Below are 19,614 nucleotides of genomic sequence, written 5' to 3'. Positions count from 1 at the left end.
CCACAAAATATCCACAGGATACAGTGTGCTTGTTTCAGACACCAGGCAGCACACCTACAGCACAACGGTGGTGAAGAGATAGCTACTAGCATCCCAGTTGGTTTTATTTAACTCAGTTCTTCAATGCACTCATACTTTCATGCAGAACTCACTCTTGAAAATGGGACATAATGACAAGCACTCACATTTGCGCATACAAACACAAACACACTCACACAAACACACAGTCACACATACATACAGACATCACATATATCCCTGTCTCTCTCAGCTACTTTCAGTTAGATGTTGGGAAGGTGGTGGTCATATCTGTGTTTGACCAGCTTCTTGACCTCAGGTGCAGGGGAGACGTTGCTACCGGGCAGTTGAGGCAGGTACTGTGGCTGGAATACACAACACCAGACACAACACTGTAAGGTATTGTGTATGTGAGCTGGGACTTGTGCGCACACTTACCATATCGTGGTAATGACACAATGTGGCAGGTCTGGTATACAGTTTTCAGACCTCTGGGACAGAGTGTGCATGTAGCAGTTGTAACAGTCTATGTAAGTACCAACAAAACACAGTAAGAACAGAGTGTAAATATCCAGCATGAGGGTGAGCTGTCTCACCCCTGGCTGCTTGCGTCTGGCCCCCTTGTCGTGACGCCTCCCTGGCCTCTCTCCCTCACGGCCCCAGCTGCCCCCGCCCTCCTCCTGGAAGTAGGGCAGCTCCAGGAGCTCCTCACAGGACAGACGCAAAGCGGGGTCCATCACCAGGCAGGACTGGACAGAGAGAGAGGAGGCATCTCAGACAGGGGTGCACGCAATGTAGCATAGGAGATAAGCAGCTGTGCTAAGAACCAGACATGCAGGTTTCATTGCCTGGGTGTAGTGCTGGATAACTGCCTACCAAGCATACTATTGAACAGATAATAATTAAAGTAGACACATGCATCTCTGTGGTTTGTAAGAAATCTCCATTCCAGACTATAATCAGGTCCCCTCCCTTGCCCTGAGGAATATCAGATATTTTTTAATGAAGGCAAACACAGAGAGCAGTCACCTTCATGACAGTGAGGGCCAGCGGGGACACATTATGGAACCTCTTCTCCAGGGGCTCCTGAGAAACAAGGTAAATTTCACCATCAACCCAATTCAATTTCTTAATGAGGGTGTTGATTTCTGAAAGCTTTCACAGGCTGTGTGCATGGTACCATGCCAAGTGTGTAATGCTCTTCTACCACTGAAAGTTTGGTATAATATGGTACATTGTTAGCGTGTGCGTTATATCATAGCTGTGATGGAGTTACCCTTGTGTCTGGTTCCGGGATATTGACTCCACTGAAGAAGACATTGGAGCGGAACACCTGCTGATGACGAGGGATCAGGTCACCTTGAGGGGACAAAAAAGGTCATAGGTCACTGCACCTCTTTTTGTAAAATGCTTTAACATACATTTACCACATTACTTTTAATGACTGAAACATTACTGCACTTAGAGGACTGCAGAGGGCAGTGTTTCTTCCAATGAACAAAAGAGTTAGTAATCCCCCCAATTCACAACCTAACTGTCCTGTCACTAAAATGTGAAAATTAGCCATTCTCAGACTTGGAAGTGCAATGCATGTATTTATTTTGCATATGTGTGTGTGTGTGTGTGTGTGTGTGTGTGTGTGTGTGTGTGTGTGTGTGTGTGTGTGTGTGTGTGTGCGCGTGTGCATGTGTGAGTATGTGTGTGTGTTCACTTGTCTCAGTCTAGTACAGCCCACTATCAGTGTGTACAATAACTAGCCTCTTCCTCCCAGCCCACCCCTCTGTACCTAGTGTCCGGCGGATGAGATACAGCTGGTCAACATCACTCCTCCCAGGCCAGAGGGGGTTCCCGTGCAGGAGCTCAGCAAAGACACAGCCGAGGGCCCAGACATCCACCGGTGGCCCATACTGAGTGTCACCCACCAGCAGCTCTGGGGCCCGGTACCACCGGGTTGCCACATAGTCAGTGTAGTCATCCCCTGGACCCGCTGACAGAGAGACAATAGTGACTCTCAGTAACATACACATGACACAGGAAGGATTAGAGCAGGCTCACTCACTGACTGACCTGTTACCATATAGTAACTGTACACCACGTGTAAGTACATGTGGCCACTGACTGATGGACCTGCTTCTGAAAAGCATCAACACTGCACTAAATGTGAGGAGGTGAACAGGAGAAGATTCAATATACAGTGGTAAATCAGTCATTAAGGTTCATTCACACTGAACACATGAGAATTTTGGGTCTTACTGAGGATCCTGGCAAAGCCGAAGTCGCACAGCTTGATGACGCCGCTCTTGGTCAGGAGGATGTTCTCTGGTTTCACATCACGGTGGATACACTGGGAGAGACAGACAGATTCTCTGTGACACTGGCATGTTTTCTTACCAGAGGGACAGCCTGACACAGTCGTTCACAACGAGAGAGACGGGTTCAAAGAGACAGAGAGGGATAAAAGGGAAGAAAACAGCTAGGAACATTGTGCTGACATATTAATAGTCACAGGGGAGAGACACATGGTAACTGAGAGAGCTGTGGGCATCAGGAAGGCTGATGAAATCACATCGATCACTGACAGATAGTCAGTCAAGCAACAATCTAAGACATTATCCATAATTTTGGTTAACAGCTATATGACTGTCAGACGCAGAGCTACTCATGAATACAGAATTAAAGCACTGGTCACACACACTCAGGGAAAGAGAGGGAGGGACCGACTGAGGGTCAGACTAACACTGTGTTTGTGGCAGAAGTTCACTGCCTGAAGAGTCTGCCACACTATACTCTTCAGCTGAGCTTCAGGAACCCTGAGAAAGACAAAGAGGTGAGTTTACTGTCACACAATACACTGGCCACATAATGGATATATGTTTTTGGTTTCATGTCTTTTTTAAATGAGTGCTGCTTTAAAACTGTTCCCTAGTCACCACAGTAACCGTAGGCCTGTCTCCCCCAGCAACCAGTGCCTTTGTTTGTGAGGCCAGCTTGGGTTACTGTAGCAAAGCAGTATGGGAAAAAGAGATGTAGTCAGGCAGTAACTACTCATTGTGGCATACCTCGCAGTGCAGCTTAACACAACAAGTTCTAAACTCCTCCTGTGAACCCCTGACCTCTGGCTGTGCAATAGGTAGTTATGCAAGAGTGAATTGATAAATAAAGTGCTAGTTTTCCCTTTTTGTCTCTTGGTGCTAGCATTCTGCGCTTTCTTTGTCCCTTAGCAACAGACTCCCCTCTCTGTATGTATAAGTTCCCTGTCTGTGAACCCCACTACTTCTTCCCTTGCCTTTCTCTGTGTACTTAAGGCACATAAGTACACACTCAGTAGAATTGCATTACAATATATTATTACTCTACAAAACATGCAACATTAATCACTGACCGTGTCATGCAAGACATGACAGGTCATATATGTAGATTTACCAGATTCAAGCACTGGGTTTGTGATTTGTTACTTACATTACACACTTGAATTGCTGGACCAGTCTAACATGGTCTCTTTCTATGGGAGTCAAATTGTGTCTGAAGGATAAAGTGAGGATGAGGAGAAACATAAAGGCTAGAACGAGAATGAAAGTGAGAGTATGGCAGAGGGTAAAAGCACAAGTGAAAGAGTGAGAGCAAGAGAACATAAGAGTGTAGTCCTTCATGGCAGCTTTTGGGGTATAGTATGTTTTAGTTTCCACACAAAAAAATCTGCCTCATTCTCTTTCTTTCTGTCTCTCACTTCCCTTCATTACAAAACCCAGGGCTGCAAAAACTTAAATGACACAATCCCACACCCATGGTGACATCATCTTTGTCTCCATCATTTAGTTACACAATGCTACAATTCAGAGCTTCTCATGACACCCACAGATAGACAGACAGATGGACAGATAGAGATACACTGACCCCCGTGGGTATTTGTCCAGCTCGTTGAGGACGGTCTGCTCACAGAACTCAAAGACCAGGTGCAGCCGTCGCTTCCTTCTGAACACCTCCAGCAGGTTGACCAAATTCACATGTTTCAGCTGCTGCAAGAGAGGGGACAGGGACTACCTCTGTCACTCTCTTTTAATGCTTTGTGCATACTTATAATAGGGAGCCTCTGTCTTTTAGGGTAAATGTGAGCATCTTCTATATTTAGCATCTCCCACAGTGTGTGTGTGTGTGTGTGTGTGTGTGTGTGTGTGTGTGTGTGTGTGTTTATACATGGGAGTAGAGTATTGTCCAGTGTGAGAGTGTAAGCACACCTGGTATCAACAGGCCATCTGTATGTGAGTTTGTCTGCGTGTTCTCTTTCTCTGAGTACCTTCAGCATGCGGATTTCCCTCAGTGCTATCTTCTTTATGACCGGGTCATCTTCTGACTCCACAAACTTCTTAATGGCAACTATCTGTCCGGTTTCTCTGTTGCGGCATTTGAAGACCACGCCATAGGAGCCCTCCCCAATCTTTGCAAGTTTCTCATATTTCTCCATTGTAAGGGCAGTAATCTGCTAAATACAAGAAACCACCGGCAGTGGCAGGGTTTCGTAAAATGTATATAACTTGCTAGCACAACTTTAAGGCTACTACGTGCCACCTGACACATACCAGTCTATCATGCAGACACTGTACAGTTACGCCCCAATATAGTGCCTCAATATAAATGGTCTTCAAGTATCGCTATATTTTGATTGTGGATGTCTGTTATTACTTTTACAGGAAACGCCACCGACTATTATGACATACTCTTACCTCCTTTTCCACAGATTTCCTAAACGTACAGTTCGATATGCCAGTAGGTCTGTGGATATTGTCCGTCTCAATGTGTTGGCATAATTATATGTCCACATCCGAATGCAATGGGTTTCTGTGCATGACCGTGTATCGTCGTCCTTTGATCTCCAGTAAAATTTCCATCCTTCCCTTCAATGATGTTATTTACAAGAGTATTTAATTTTAAAATGACTAACAACAGGCATATTCACTTCTAAGTGACCCAGTGTTCGTCTTGTTCTGAGTTAATCCCTTGGTCTTTTGTTGCTGGAGCAATGCCGTCGTCTTGTTGCGTACCTGACTTCTGTTTCTTGGTTACCGGTCCCTGTCATTCCCGTTCTGCATAAAGCCTTGTTCACGTTTACAATGTTTTATTAAGCGTTTATTCATGACTCCCAGCGTCGTTGCCAGATGGCAAAAAAAGGCTGGTATCACTTGCTGCAGGTTTCTGGGCAGGTTTGCGAATGGATGAACACAACTTCGAGCAGTGTGTTAGCCCCTCAAAGGTAAATACAGTGGAGTTTCACTCCCCTCGTTGCGTTAACGCTTTGCGCGGCTACATCATCACTCTGAAGTCACCATCTATACGCCAGGTCGGTGAATTACGGTGCAACACAGTGTGATATTTCTCTTCGGTGTCACGAATTTTTTTCACCTGTTTGTGAGTAGCACCGAAATGCTATCTCGCTCCATTGCTAATCATGGATTTATTATTTTCTCGAATAAAGTAATTTTTCCACTTTTGACAAACATCTTGTGTCGTTGCATGTACACGGGCAAAAACGTTGGGGGGTATTTGTAAGTGGATTCATAAGCTACTATCGCTTAAAAAAGTATTTTAATATGGAGTCGTAAATTGTGTGCCTGCAGCGTGCAGTAGGCTACATGCGCCACTGCACGAACCTGAGTACCTGAAACGTGGTACCGGCACTCCCTCTGCCGGACAATGCGGTATCCCGTTACCACATGACACATCCTAACCTGAGGTGCACGATCCTGTTCCAGGAAAGAAGCAGCGCAGGAAGCTTCTTTTCCATCCGAGCATTTGTCTACTTGTCATTTCAACTAATTGCTCCCGTACTTGCATGAATCTAACCATTTCTCTCTGTTCAGGTAAGGAACAATTGTTGTAAGAAGAAAGCTAGAAACTCTGCTGGACAGTGGTCCTCCAACACTGGAACTCTGCCCCAGATGTATGTTTGGTGTCAAGTTGCCAAGGAAGTGACATCTCAGTTGGGTCTTGTCAACTGCAAGGAGATCCTTTATCGAAATGCATCGCTCACCTGAGGTGAGTTATGTATGATATTACACTGTTTTTGTAGTCTGTTTTGTTGTCTTTGGGTGTAGCAAGCCAGGTGTGTTTAGCTAGCTAAATGAGAGTCAAGACATCTAACTTAAGTCATTTTGATTTGCTATGTAGATGCAGGAGGAGCTTGGAGGATCCCTTCCAGGTTTACGGAAGGGAAGACCCACGAGGATTCATCCTGAACTCGGAAATGTTTTTTTTGAGGTCACCCCATAGACCTGCACCACACCACCAAGCAACTGCAAGGTAACGGACACTGTTCACCCGCTATGTGATTGTCGGCACAGGTTATTAGCATTCAGGCAGCTTTCCTAAGATGTAAGTTTTAGAACTGTATTAGAAATATCAAACACTAAACACACTAATTCCATGAGCTTTTTACATGTGTGGATTATGACTGATTTATTGACATGTATTTGTATCATTTTAAAACACATGTACGCATGTCCAGCATTTGGTATATGCATAATGAGGTGCTTGATGTCTGTTATGAGTAATAATCACAGTGCATTGTGATGGGAAGACCTCAGAACCCACCCATAGCAGGACAGACCAATTCAGACTGCAGACTGTTAGCATGGGTGCTGCGTTCCTGGAGCTGGGGCATAGTTATATGGCATTTTACAGAGAAACAGAGTGGTGATGTGGTAAGTGAGACAATGGGGAATCAAAGGGAAGAAAGAGAGAGACCCAAGAGACAATAACACCGTATGACATAAGTGGATAGGGCTTTACAGGAATGAGAGCAGGTAAAAAGAAGAAGAATAAAGGGAGTGGGCATGTGAAAGAAAGAGGGCTGGGGCTGTTATGGAAAGATGAAAGGAGAGAAATAGGTGTTTTAGGAAAATATTGAGAGAGCCTGTGTCTGCAGGTTTTGATCAATCTGCAACAGTTCTGGTTTGACATTTAAAATGAGCTTGCTGTGATGTCGCTGGTCCAATTTCCCACTGGAGCACTGCTGCTGTGCCCTTGGGCAAGGCACTTAACCCTTAATTGCCTCAGTTAATATCCAGCTGTATAAATGGAGAGGATGTAAAAAATTGTAACCTCTGTAAGTCAGTCTGGATAAGAGCATCTTCTAAATGACAGTAAGGTAATGTAATGTATGGAAAAAATGCTCTTGCAGCAGCTCACCACCAGAGGGAATAATGAACCCATGAATGCCAAGAAACGAAAGATTAACAGCTGTAGCTTAGAGGTTTCAGTCACCCCCTACCAGTAAAATAAAATTGGAGTAATATGTTGATCAGAAATTAGGCTGGAACACTAACCTTTTGGACTCAGTCTGTTTATCAGAATATATTTTCCCATCACAGTCTTGCTCACGTTTAATGTCCTTGTCCTTTGATTTTTTTTTCTTTTGTTTTGTTAGTGTCCGCACAGTCACTCTGTGTGAATGTATGCAAACTGTGAGTTCTGCACAGGGTATATTGGGGGTTACTGAGTGTGCCCTATCTGCTGGTCCAGACAACAGATAAATCCAGTGATCAGTTTGTAAGATATTATATTAGACACAGGTCAGCCAACATGGCCAATGTGTCAAACAGTCTAATTATTAATGTGTGGGTAGTGTTAATTTAGTTATTTCCAATTTAGTAAGTTCTACTCTGCGTCTTACTTTCCAGTGTGAAGAGAGAGAGAAACAGCACTGCTCTGTAAAACTGCAGATGTCTTACGCTGTGGCCGTTACCCTCATTTCCTGGGCGGAGAGCTTCTTGCTGTGTTAGTGAACAGGAACCAGAAAAAAATAAAAGAGTGAGAGAGAGAGAAACGAGCAGAACATAAAGCTTACACAAATCATTTTGTCACCAGCAAGCTCTGACAAGCACAGCAACTGAGAGGGAGAGAGTCATTAAAAGGTAGAGAGCTGTTGGTACAGACAGTGTAAAGTGGAGAGAGTTTTCTAACAGGACAAGAACAAGAAAGAGAGAGGTGTGATGAGCTCCACAATGAAGAAGCCACAAGTTGTAGAAGCTTAAAGGCAGAGACAGACAGACCGGCAGGCAGAGACAGAGAGAGGAAGAGAAGAGAAGGGAAGAGGAACGACAGCAATACCATCATAAGCACACAGCATGAGCCAAGAACATCTGTAACTTCTGCTACTGCTGCCACTGCTGCTGTTTCAGACAGAGACACTCATTCAGGTCTCTCTCAGGACTGGCTTCACTTGGATCATTTCTTCTTTTGAAATCGTCATACTCATTACAGCATCTCAGGTGGGGGACTTTTTTCACATAAATTGCTTGTCTTGTTTTTTTTTTTTGTTTTTCAGTTCCTGTCAGTTGTTTAACTGGAAGCTGGTACAGTACCCTTCTTCTTGTGCATGTGAGTGTGTGAGAAAGGGAATGAGAGAAAGAAAAAGAAAGTGAGCGAGGAGAGGAGCACACTGAACGGCAGGATTTCATTCACATTTACATTTACATTTATTAATTTGGCAGACGCTTTTATCCAAAGCGACTTACAAGTGAGGTAGAGTACAACACAAGCAAAAAACCCAGTAAACTTGCGCTACTGCGTATTCAGGAGGTTTTTAAACTATTCTTTACAATTAAGGAGGTTTTGCTTTCTCATGAGTGTGGAGTTTTTACTGGTGTACTGAAAAGGGATATCTCCCTGTGAGATTATCATCTGCTTTTAGGAAACAACAGCTATTTTGACAACTTTGTTGTTATCCAAATACAGTATTTGTGTATTTCCATATCAGTATCTGTGAATCTATTTCATTCAAATGAATATTGATAATCTTGCAGTTAAGAATAACCATATTTCTTCCATTTCTTCCATATTGCCCATATATTTACTAAGAAATATTTTATTTTTACAGTAATGATTAAGGTTATATTTATCTACCCTTTATAGTTGACGTTGTTTGTTTAATGGTGGGTCTGTGTTGTGTTGGTGTTAGGAAGGGAATAGAGGGCAGATTATGAGTTTGTGTTTATGCGTTGTGACTGTACTTCTATTCCTGTCTATGTGAGTGTCAATGTGAAAGCCACTATCAGCATGTCTGTTATCTGATTGACTTCAGGCTAAGTGAAATCTACAGGGGAAACGATCTGACCGGCACAGGAAGGAAGGTCATCTGATCAAACTTCTATTTTTTTCCCCCTCAGACCAGATTCAGGAAGAAACAGAGAAAAAAGAAGACAGAATCCAGCTCCTTTTTGTTCAGAAGATTAGAAACATAAATGTATGAAGGAGAGAAGCAACATTTACCTTAGAGGACAAAGACAGAGTGCTGGAGGTGACCCTTCAAGCTGACAGGAGGTCCAAAGAAAAAAAGATTCTGAAGTGAAGCCTTAACAACCACTGTCAGCAAAAGGTGCATTCCTTCCTCCCATAATTTTGTGTTTTATTTGACCTCAGCCACTCTCAGGGAGCTGTCCTGTGACCTCTTTGTAATCCCTTGTCATTGTGTCTGTTGCCCAGTGGTCTGGACAAGAAAGACTGCATCTGTTATTCAGCGGTTTTGACTGTACACAGAGACTGTGTGTGTTGGCAAGGGGTGAGACTGTGTTGAAATAGTACTCTCGGGAGGGGGGACCGGGAAGCCCTCAGGTTGACGCAGCCTGTGGTGTGCTGGTGTGTGTGTATGAGTGCGTGTGTTATTTTAACGCGTTTTTTAATGTGTTGATGTGGGCGGCAGGTTTGTGAGACGGTCTCTGGGGAGCACCGTGTGAGTCAGGTTCTGTGAGGCAGTGTGTCTGTAAGTCTGTGCCTTCTCACAGGGGTTTGTGTTTGTGGTGGGGTAGAGGGCGTCATCAGCTGTGATACTCTCTTCCTGGTCAGCCCAGTCTCTGCAACCCTCCAGTCGTACATTTGGCGGTTGCTACGGCAGCAGAAGCAGTAGCAGCAGCAGAGCCAAGCAAAGTAGTGGGGTAAAGATACAAGGTGAGGCACTACAGAGAGACCACAATCAGTCACACCCTGTGAGAGTGACTCTCAGCCCTCTACTGATCCCTCGGCTGTGAGGGAACAGCGGTACAGCACAGCGGCGTACAGACAGGGTCCGTGCACCATGAGAGCAGAGTGCTTGGTGCTGGCTGCACTGTGGGTGCTGGGCACAGTGTGCCACGTAGGAGGCCTGTCCACCTGCAAGACACTGGACCTGGAGCTAGTGAAGAGGAAGCGCATTGAAGCCATACGGGGCCAAATCCTCAGCAAGCTGCGGCTGCCCAAGGAGCCGGAGCCAGACCAAAGCGGGGAGGGAGAGGAGATCCCAGCTGCCTTGCTGTCCGTGTATAATAGCACAGTAGAGCTGACCGAGGAGCAAGCTCAACACCCGCAAGTCCCATCCTCACCGGAGCAGGAGGAGGAGGAGTACTTTGCTAAAGCGGTGCACAAGTTCACAATGGGTGAGTACCCCAAGGCTTGTCGGGCGCTAACCCTGACGCAGTGCAAACTCACACGAACACACAAGGGCATGCTCCATCACACAAGCACAAGAAGCCCCAGTCTCCAAGCAGCACAAACACACAGTTACTGTTGAGTGGAAAATTGTCACTAACACAGGGTAATCTGTAAAGGTTTATTGCACATATGCTTGAATGCAAAACACTGAGCAGCATGTAACTATGAGAAAGTACCATTACCAAAAACATTGTTCTCCTGGACATGTGTATGTCTTCTTAGCAATTTCAGATGCCTATGGGCAGTTTGTAAAGTCCATATAAATAATACGTTGGTAGTATTTTGTATGGCATCTGTTAACCAGTGCTGCGTTATGCTGCTGGTATCCATGGTATTTTTATTGCTACATTGTTAGTGTTGCTGGTTCGCTGTTTGCCTGTATTAATGTTTGTTTGGTACTGAGTGTGAAAATCAGTCTACAATCCCCTTGTAATGACACACCTAATCGTTAAATGTGAAGTATGGCTCTGTTCCTGTTTCAGCTGATAGTCGCAGAGCCCCCTCCTCTGACTGTCCCTCTCTCTTTTCCTCTTCCACCTCCGCTTTCCTCCACCACTTCAAAAAAGAAGGAGCAATTGCTTGTGTATTGAGATGTCCACAGATAACTAGGCCAGAGAGGAGACTGATGAGGGTATGGTAGTGACAGTGACCTGAAGAAAGTGAAATGGGGGAAGGGGGCAATAAGTAAAGGAGTGAACGAGGGGAAATGTACTCTAAGGGGTTGGTCCTCTCTCCCCCTCTGTGTTATAGTGCTTCCTGTAACTCGATCTCTGGGTCTTTCCAGCATTCCCTCCACCAGCCATGCTGTTTCTTCCACTTAACTCTGTCTCTTTGTCTCTGAGGACTAACTGTTGCTGTGTCTGTGACAGGTCAGGTCAACCCGGTCAGCCTGTGATGGCGGGCAGGAAGGAAAGCTGGCAGTCAGTGCGTTCTTGAGTGACTCAGTTCTAGTATAAATAGAGCCTCAGAGGAAACCAGGTCTCCTGGCTCCACCTGACAGATCCAAATCTTGGTCATGGTCCCTTTTCCACATCCCCTTCCCCTTTGATGTCCCTTCTCCATCTTCCACCATATTTATGAGTCAGTGCCCCTCGGTGTGAAAGAGAGGGAATGAAGGGGAGAGGCAGAAAACATTGATCCTGCTATGATACAGCAGAAATGCAAGGCTATTCTACAAACAAAAAGCACCAAAATCAATAACTACAGAGCTGTCAGGTTTAATAATGAATCACCAAGCCATCCAAGTGGTGTGCTGAGGTGACTGAGGTGAAGCACAACAGATTTTGTAGGGTGTCTGTGTTTGGGTCCACGTGTACCAATGTCAGAATCATTCTCAGATCATCAGTGTTGGGAACTCGTGGCTTTTCCCTTCCCCTTTTTCCTTAACAATCCAAAGTACAGGAAGCCTGTTCACACTTTGTGCACTGCATTAGTTATATATCACACTGTGCTATGCTTTGCTAATTTACCTTCTGGGGCATGAACAAATTCCTGGATATAAAAACATGCCATTTTTCAGTTGCCCAGTTTTTAGGCATTTATACTGCTTATATTCCCTGAAAATATCCACGGTACCACGGTACCGGGTTATAGCTACCTTTTCAGCATAGCTTCAAAAATGGTCACACACCACAAGATGTTGTGAATTTTCAAAACAAAATATTAATATATAGAAAAATCTTTATCAAAATATATGTAAAACAAGTGTAAAACGAGTACTTGGCAAGAAGATCTGCGGGGCCTTTACATCCAGTAGACACTTCAGGACATAGCACACCCAGCCCCCTGTGTGATACAGTAACTGTGTCTATCACAGGAAGAGATAAAAATCAGCTGAACTAACCAAAATGCTTTGGGCTTCACATCAGTTGGCATTGTAGGTCCCACAGTGGATTCTGTGCTTGTTCACATCCCAAGCCCGTCATTAATAAAATTATGCTAAATGAGACCTTTTTGATTGATATTTTTGATGTTGATCCAATTTGAAATGTAACATTGGTACAGTTCATGGTAATGAGTGTTGGTCCTAAAGAATAGATTTTTTTTTTTGCTGAAAGTATTTTTTTCCCTTTTTGGATATGCTTGTTTGTTTTTTGTGTCCTTAATGAGTGTCAGTTTTCATTTTCAGCCTTTTATTTAAACTAAGATCGAAGAGAAATGCTACTATTCAGGTCTTTTAAGTAGAAGGAAAATGGGGATGATAAAAAAAATCTAAAATGGAGATAGAGAGTATGAGAGCGATAGACTGGGTTGGTGCAGGATTATGCTAGTAGTTAAGCCTGCAGGAATCCTGTTTCGCCCCATTGGTAATTACAGAGCCTGTCACAACAGCTGTCCTGAGCTTACCTGTGTACAAGCACAGGCCCTGATTAAGCACACAAATCACCCACTCCCTGGCTCCTCTGAGCTGTGGGCTTCCTCATTCTTTGCCAGTTTGCATTTAAGTCATATTCCCTTATTAATTTTGTTTTTATCAGCACATACTCTGATAAACTCACAGTGACAGTCATGTAAAATATGTATATCATTTCAAACAATGCTTCTGATTTGGGTATCTTGACCCTTCAATTTTATTAATGTGTATAACATGTGCACATTATTCCTGTTAAACACAAGCCAGGAGATAAAAGTCATTCTGCTGTTCACATTCTGGAACTGGCATTGAAACATTATGCTTTTATAAAAGGCCAGTGAATAATTGATTTATTGTCAGAACATAAAAGCCCTGTCTGGATGTTTTTCAGTCACTGTGACCTACATATGGCCTATATCTCATCTGTTCATGTGCCTTCACAGCACTAGCTTACAAAACCAACAGAAATCACTCAGTCTGGTCATCTCAGGTCTTTACAATACTGCTTTCACTCTCCCTCTCCCACCCACTGGTCCCTCCTTCAGATCATCATTTCCTGCCTTTGCATATTTTCCTCTCCTGACATATTTTCCCTCTTTCATTTTTACCTCTTAGTGGTGGCAGAGGTAAAGACCAGCTCCCCTTTCACTCCCTTTATCTCCCTGCTAGTGTGTAAGTGCTGATGCAAACCAAAGGATAGTTTCATCCCTGACAGTGAAGAAAATTTATATTTGGGCCTGGACCAGACCAGAACCTCCTAACCACCAGCAGAATACTTCCATTGTGCCTCTTTCTCCCTCCAAGTGTTGCTCCCATGCCAGGACTACTATATTTCACTCTTCTTCCCTTTTCTCTCTGTCCCATCCTCATAGCTCAGTGAATGATACAGTGCCACGCAGGCCCCACCATTAAACCTCAGACCACTAGGGCTAGCTTCCCTTTTCAGTTTCTTTTTTTCTTCCATTTGGTGCTGTCTAAGCCAGAGGCAGAGCTCATCTCATGGTCTTGCCAGTGTCCAGCTGAACCTACAGCACATATGTGTGTTGTAGTCACAGAGAAGCTCTCCATAATTGCACCTATGCGCCTGCTGTGCAAATTACATAGCCAGCAATATCTAACCAGTTATATAACCAGGGCGTTTGGATATACTTAAATAGCAGCTGTACAGTAAATGGCACTCTGCACACCAGGTGGACAGCACACAGTCCTTCAGAGGCCAGGCCCACAGGTGCTTTTAATAACACAAGGCCGAGTGCAAGGTTTATTGCTCGTGTTTACTGAAACATGCCATGTAGTATGGAGCGTGATGTATGACTCAGATTCCTGCTCTCTCTCTCCAGGCACAAACAGCACTAAAGAACAGATGCTGTTCAACGTGAGTGAGATAGCGGCCAGCGTGGGGAGCCCCGACCAGGTGTCCCGTGCTGAGCTGCGCCTGCTCATTAAGACCACCAACATACCCCCTGAGAAGGACCAGAGGTTGGAGCTCTACGAGGGCCTCGGCGACAGTGCCCGTTACCTGGGATCCCATTACATTTCCAAAGCATTGATTGACCACTGGTTGTCCTTTGACGTCATAAAGACCCTGAAGAAATGGATAGAGAAAGGCGGTCTGTCACATTGCCATCTCATAAATACAATCATAACCATAACTATGACCATTATTGCAGGCATGGGCATAAACACACCCATTGCGACAGTCACAACCATAGTTCTGAACTACACCCTTACAAAATCATCATTATCATCATAATCTTCATCATTGTTATCATAACTGTAACTATAAGCAGCATGGAATAATGTGTGAAGTAACATGCTTTTAACTGTGTTCTGCAGAAACTCTGCAGTGGTTCCAGCTGAAGTTGTATTGTGGCTGTGGGGAGGCTATGCCACAGTTCCAGTTCACAATCTCAGGTGCGGAGAGGTCGTGCATTCCCAGAAGTAATCAACCTCAAAGGACAGATGTCTGACAAGAAACGCAGAACATCTGGTGTCTTTCCTTTAAACTCAGAATTGCAAAAAAAAAAAAGACTGACGTGTCTATTACATCTGTGTCCCTCTGTCCGTATACAGGACTAAACATGCAGAGGGGAGACACTGGGGGTCTCTCTCAGAAGATGCAGAAACCTCATATTCTGGTGATGTCGACTCCTTTGGACCACGCCAGCAAGCTCACCTCACGCAGGAGACGGGCCACTACTGGCGAAGAGTTCTGCACTGAGTGAGGCTTTCCTCATTACCGATAAAAGCTAAGCTCGGACCAATGGGTGAAGCTTGCTGCTGTGTTTTACAGTAAAATCTGAAGATAGTCTTGCTCAGGACTCAGGCCTCCATTCAATCCCATAACTCTGAGTTGTAGATAGGCACCAGTATTGTTGTTTTGCAATTGCTTAAAGAAATAAGATGCACAGTAGGGCTTTGTGGATTTCAGTCCCCACAATGGTACTCTCAGGGTGAAACATCTGCAAATACACCATATATAACACACTGTCAAAATACAACGGAGACTAAACATTTTTATTAGTCCTGAGGTAAATTTTCCTTGGTTGCCTTGGACGGGACTAAATGATCATTCTTTACCTTATTGTTTTTTGAAATGTGGCAAGATATCACATTTGGCCTGTGAAATAAACAAAAAATGGCTAGTGAAATTAACAAAAAAATTACAAAATGTCAAAATTGTAGTGCAAGTCATGCACACATTTGTAATACAAAGTTATTGACAAAGAGCTCCATGGATTAGATTGAATAGTGGGCTCATTATCTGTGTCTTGTATTCCACCATCAGGTATTGAAAACTTCTACACAGATGACATTGTTCATTGAATGATTGATTGAAGTTTCTTTTTCCATTCAAAAAAAAATTGCATGTTTTGAAAATATCTTTCCATTCATGTGTGTGGCAGGGCGTCTGAAACCTGCTGTGTGCGGAAGCTGTACATCGATTTTCGGAAAGACCTGGGCTGGAAGTGGATTCACAAGCCTAAAGGCTACCATGCCAACTACTGCATGGGCTCCTGCACCTACATCTGGAATGCTGAAAATAAGTACTCCCAGGTACCTGTGCTGCCCCACACCATTCTCATGCACACATTTGTGTTATAATATTCCTGCCAAATATTTGGTAGAAGTGCAACATCTTTTTAGTCACAATATTGCAGGTGCAGGTGATATTGCAGGGATTGAATCTTTACCATTTCCATTTATAGTGTAATGCTTCCTATTTAAGTACATCTTCAGGACTGGTGTCAGGGAAAGGACAGGGCAAAATGTCAGGGAGAGAGCTGAGGTAATTCAGGTGACTGTTCAACGACCTGCCAGGGTTAATTTACGAGCTCATTATGTGTGACAGAGGTCTCTGTGTGGAGGCTCACACCTGGGAAGTTGGGTGGTTTCCAGACTATTAAAGTGGACTGTCAGGGGTATTCCCCTGCCTCACTCTCAGCTTCATTAGCTCCGTCTGGTTCCCATAGCAATCAAGTCACTCACGTCCTCCGGGTTCCGCCATCGGACAATGCCAGGGACAGCTTCGCTGCCTGAACGCAGTGTGAGAGAGCAGGATTGTGTAGACCTATCTCGGTGCAGTGTGAGTAAACAGAGTCATGTCCTGGCTCTGGTCTCTCTCACCCTGTCTGTGAGGCGCTAATGTGCTGTTACAGAGCTGTGTCATGATTGCTTTGGCAGCAGTCTTGCCAGTGAAGCACTTTTTTGAGCTGAGTGGGTCCCTCCTTCTCACTGTCTCTGTGTGTCCTGAGTGCTGCTGAGTCTGCTCGTTTGGTGCCACTCCTCTCCTCTCACTCTCTCTTTCTCGTCAACAGATCTTGGCTCTGTATAAGCACCACAACCCTGGAGCATCTGCCCAGCCCTGCTGTGTACCCCAAGTCCTGGAACCTCTTCCCATACTCTACTATGTGGGGAGACAACACAAGGTGATTGAATAATGCTCATATCATTAATATGTCATAATTATCGCTGGTTTTAAATTATTATAACAATTGAAGTTTTTTAAATGCAAAACAACAATGCTTTACAAGCCTGTGTTTAATTGTCTTGTCAGTGTTGATCCTTCTGATTTTTGTGATTTTTGTGACCATGTTTTGGGGGTTTCTTGATGCAGGTGGAGCAGCTATCTAATATGAGTGTGAAGTCCTGCAAGTGCAGCTAAAGCCAAGGCTCTCTCTGAGTCTCTCTATCCTTGCTGGACACCTCCAGAGAAAAAAAGGGAGAGGGGTTCACATGTCAGAGAGCATGGAGAAGTGTGACAAGAGTGAGGGATGGATTGCACAGAGAGGAAAGAGCTGAGAAAAAACAGACGGATGAATGGTGGATGAGGACACTGTCCAAAAACAAGGGATTAAAAGAGGTCATAATGTCCCAGGATTTCTGCGCTTTCCATTTCACGTCTATCAGGACCATCCTTGATGGAAAAGTACAAAATAAAGGACTTCTATATAAATGTTATTAATATTTGTTTTTATCTCATACTATCAGATGTTTTCCATAGATTAAATTAATTTATTTGTTTTATAGAATATAATCGATTGTGTTGATTTGTTGTGGTGTAAAACAATAGGCAGAGCATAGAGCAAGGGAGGAAGAGGCTGTTCTGTTTTTTTTTGTTTCAGGAAGAGACTGAAGATATCTCTTGGTGCTCAGTTTTAGATTATTGTTGTTATTAAGCGGCAGGAAAACACTGGACCATCTGAGTTGGTGCGAAGCTGGGTTAAGTTACACTGAACTTCCCACACTGAGACCAGAGCTTTGTGCTCACAGGTATGGGAACTCGAGTCCACCCAGCAGCCCAGAGATGAGCGAACCCAAACAACAGGAAGAGAGAACAAAAGGCACGACTGGGAGCACAGCAGGGCGCTGCTCAGACCAGCACACAGGAGACATGAACACGGCAGCACATCTTGTCACCCTGTCCTCGCGGGCCTAGCCGGAGGACCCGCCTGAGATGCATGAAGGAGCAGCTTAGTCCTGTTCTGAAGCCAGACATTCATGAAGGGAACATAAAATGTTGTGTGGCACAGAGGAGCAGCAGCTACACATTCAGCATTGACTGAAGAATGACAGGGTCCCACTTTGTGACCTAACGCAGACCTGTTCACCAGTGACATGGATGTGAGCGCACTCAACATAGAGTTAAGGTGGGGTGGGTCTGGTCAGTGCTCCTTTTGCTTCCTCTCCCTCTGTGATGGACTTAAATCATATTTACATTCACCAAGAGAGTCTTCTTTACCCCCATACGGTAAGAGAGGGAGGGGCAGCCACCAGGGAGTGTTACTCAACCCTGTCAACACACACAGGGCGGGGAAGGAGGGGAAAGGGTCTACCTGCCACACCTAACCCTGCCCTGATGCAGCTTGACCAGGTGTGCATAGCTCTGTGTGGGGCATACCTAATCATAGGAACTGTATGGAAGGATTCAATTGTCTTTCATGCTGTTTTTAATGGAACTGTCCACTCATGATGTGACTGCCTGTGTGCACATTCTAACAGTGGCCCTGTTGCTGGGTTTGATCCTAATATTCATCATATTTGTCCCTGCTTTGGCCATTTGTTTCATACTTTATATTACACTGCATGTTTCATGTGTTACTGAGACTGTTCTTCAGTTGCCCTTGATGTGTGACACCATCTGTAATGTTGAGGGTGTTAAGAATATTAGGGATACTGCTGATAGCGGTAGATTCTTTTTTCCCGATTATCACAGAATGAAGGCTGGAGGAGAGTGGTAATATGGGGCGGTGCAATAGAGAATGAGTGCACATCGTGCTGCTGTTTACATTCTGGCACCACACTCATCGGCTAGACATTTATTGCGTTGTTTTCCACCGAATTTACCAACCCATCACCAGTTCAGTATCCGTTCCAGGTGAAACAAATATCCATTGCTGCCATTTAATTTTCATTGCAGAGTGTATCCACACCACAGTATAATAAAAGCCATTTGAACTGGTTCTGAGTGCTTTTACAATGACATTATCACACAACGCACCATTCCCAAATGCTTGTTTTTTGCAGCAGTAGGATAAGCTGTGGCTTTAACTTGTTATGAAACCCATATTAAAAAGCTTTTATACATTCACGAAAAACATCTGTATGTGTTTGTAAAGCGCTGTTCCTTTCCCCTCTGTGGTGAAGGCCCAGACTCTCGGCTGTGTACACAGAGGCAAGCTGGGCTGTGTAGGTGGACTCTGGGGGGAGTCGGCCCGTCTGTCAGAAATGAGATAGACTGGTGGAAAGTGCTTGTGTGCCAGGTGCACCACCCACAGACAGGTAAACAGTGTGCACCTGTTTACTCTGGAGACCCAAACTGGCCCAACCGAGCAGAAATCCTGGGCTTAGTAGAGCCTCACAGGTGGGTGAGGGGGCCTGGAGTTCCTGGATAAAGCCCCAAGATGTGGGAGAAAAGGTCAGGGCTAGGACTGCTCTTTTCCTCTGTTTTGTCTTTCTTGCTCTCTCTCTTTCTCTGTGCCTCTTTCTTGCTCTCTCTCTCTGCCTCTCTCTTTCTCTGTCTTTCTTGCTCTGTCTGTCTCTGTGGGCTCTAAGGCAGGACCTGGGGATTACTGACAGGCTATTCACTCAGCTGGTGTGGGGCTGCGGAGATGAGCAGAGCAGGCCTGGGCCTGTCCTTAACTCCCCTTCTCCAGTCAATGACTGCATGGAAATTTAAACACACTGTCACACATGGACATGCTGTGTGTGCTCACAGAGGTGCTTGCTGAACCCAGTGACACTGCACACACACACACACACACACACAGAATGATTGACACAGG

The 19,614-nt window shown here is 44.6% G+C and overlaps 2 protein-coding genes across 2 annotated transcripts; one reads left to right on the top strand and one right to left on the bottom strand.

Annotated features, from left to right (window-relative positions):
• Nucleotides 1-262: 262 nt before the first annotated feature.
• On the bottom strand, nucleotides 263-5,252 carry LOC118783331 (cyclin-dependent kinase-like 1). Its single transcript, XM_036537140.1, has 10 exons — nucleotides 4,740-5,252; nucleotides 4,313-4,495; nucleotides 3,913-4,034; nucleotides 2,756-2,828; nucleotides 2,272-2,362; nucleotides 1,805-2,005; nucleotides 1,295-1,377; nucleotides 1,048-1,104; nucleotides 615-767; nucleotides 263-383 (listed from the first exon to the last, which is right to left on the bottom strand). Exons 2-10 carry the CDS (start codon nucleotides 4,478-4,480, stop codon nucleotides 282-284), a joined length of 1,050 nt encoding a protein of 349 aa, XP_036393033.1. The 5' UTR covers nucleotides 4,481-4,495; nucleotides 4,740-5,252; the 3' UTR covers nucleotides 263-281.
• Nucleotides 5,253-7,836: 2,584 nt separating this feature from the next.
• Nucleotides 7,837-18,890, top strand: LOC118783377 (transforming growth factor beta-1 proprotein-like). Its single transcript, XM_036537223.1, has 8 exons — nucleotides 7,837-8,282; nucleotides 9,180-10,421; nucleotides 14,170-14,439; nucleotides 14,666-14,743; nucleotides 14,903-15,050; nucleotides 15,736-15,886; nucleotides 16,648-16,758; nucleotides 16,947-18,890. Exons 2-8 carry the CDS (start codon nucleotides 10,085-10,087, stop codon nucleotides 16,992-16,994), a joined length of 1,143 nt encoding a protein of 380 aa, XP_036393116.1. The 5' UTR covers nucleotides 7,837-8,282; nucleotides 9,180-10,084; the 3' UTR covers nucleotides 16,995-18,890.
• Nucleotides 18,891-19,614: the final 724 nt, after the last annotated feature.

The sequence above is a fragment of the Megalops cyprinoides genome, chromosome 9, assembly GCF_013368585.1.
Source record: "Megalops cyprinoides isolate fMegCyp1 chromosome 9, fMegCyp1.pri, whole genome shotgun sequence".
Classification (NCBI taxonomy): domain Eukaryota; kingdom Metazoa; phylum Chordata; class Actinopteri; order Elopiformes; family Megalopidae; genus Megalops; species Megalops cyprinoides.
This window is presented reverse-complemented; position numbering and strand designations above follow the sequence as displayed.

Bases quoted from the DNA above. Each gene is read 5' to 3' on its own strand.
- LOC118783331 (XM_036537140.1), bottom strand. From the start codon at position 4,480: ATGGAGAAATATGAGAAACTTGCAAAGATTGGGGAGGGCTCCTATGGC. The intron at 4,035-4,312 runs GTACTCAGAGAA...CCTCTCTTGCAG, and splicing joins GGGAAATCCGCATGCTGAAG to CAGCTGAAACATGTGAATTT. The intron at 384-614 runs GTGAGACAGCTC...TGTGTATTCCAG, and splicing joins CCAGACGCAAGCAGCCAGGG to CCACAGTACCTGCCTCAACT.
- LOC118783377 (XM_036537223.1), top strand. From the start codon at position 10,085: ATGAGAGCAGAGTGCTTGGTGCTGGCTGCACTGTGGGTGCTGGGCACA. The intron at 10,422-14,169 runs GTGAGTACCCCA...CTCTCTCTCCAG, and splicing joins GGTGCACAAGTTCACAATGG to GCACAAACAGCACTAAAGAA. The intron at 15,887-16,647 runs GTACCTGTGCTG...TCTCGTCAACAG, and splicing joins CTGAAAATAAGTACTCCCAG to ATCTTGGCTCTGTATAAGCA.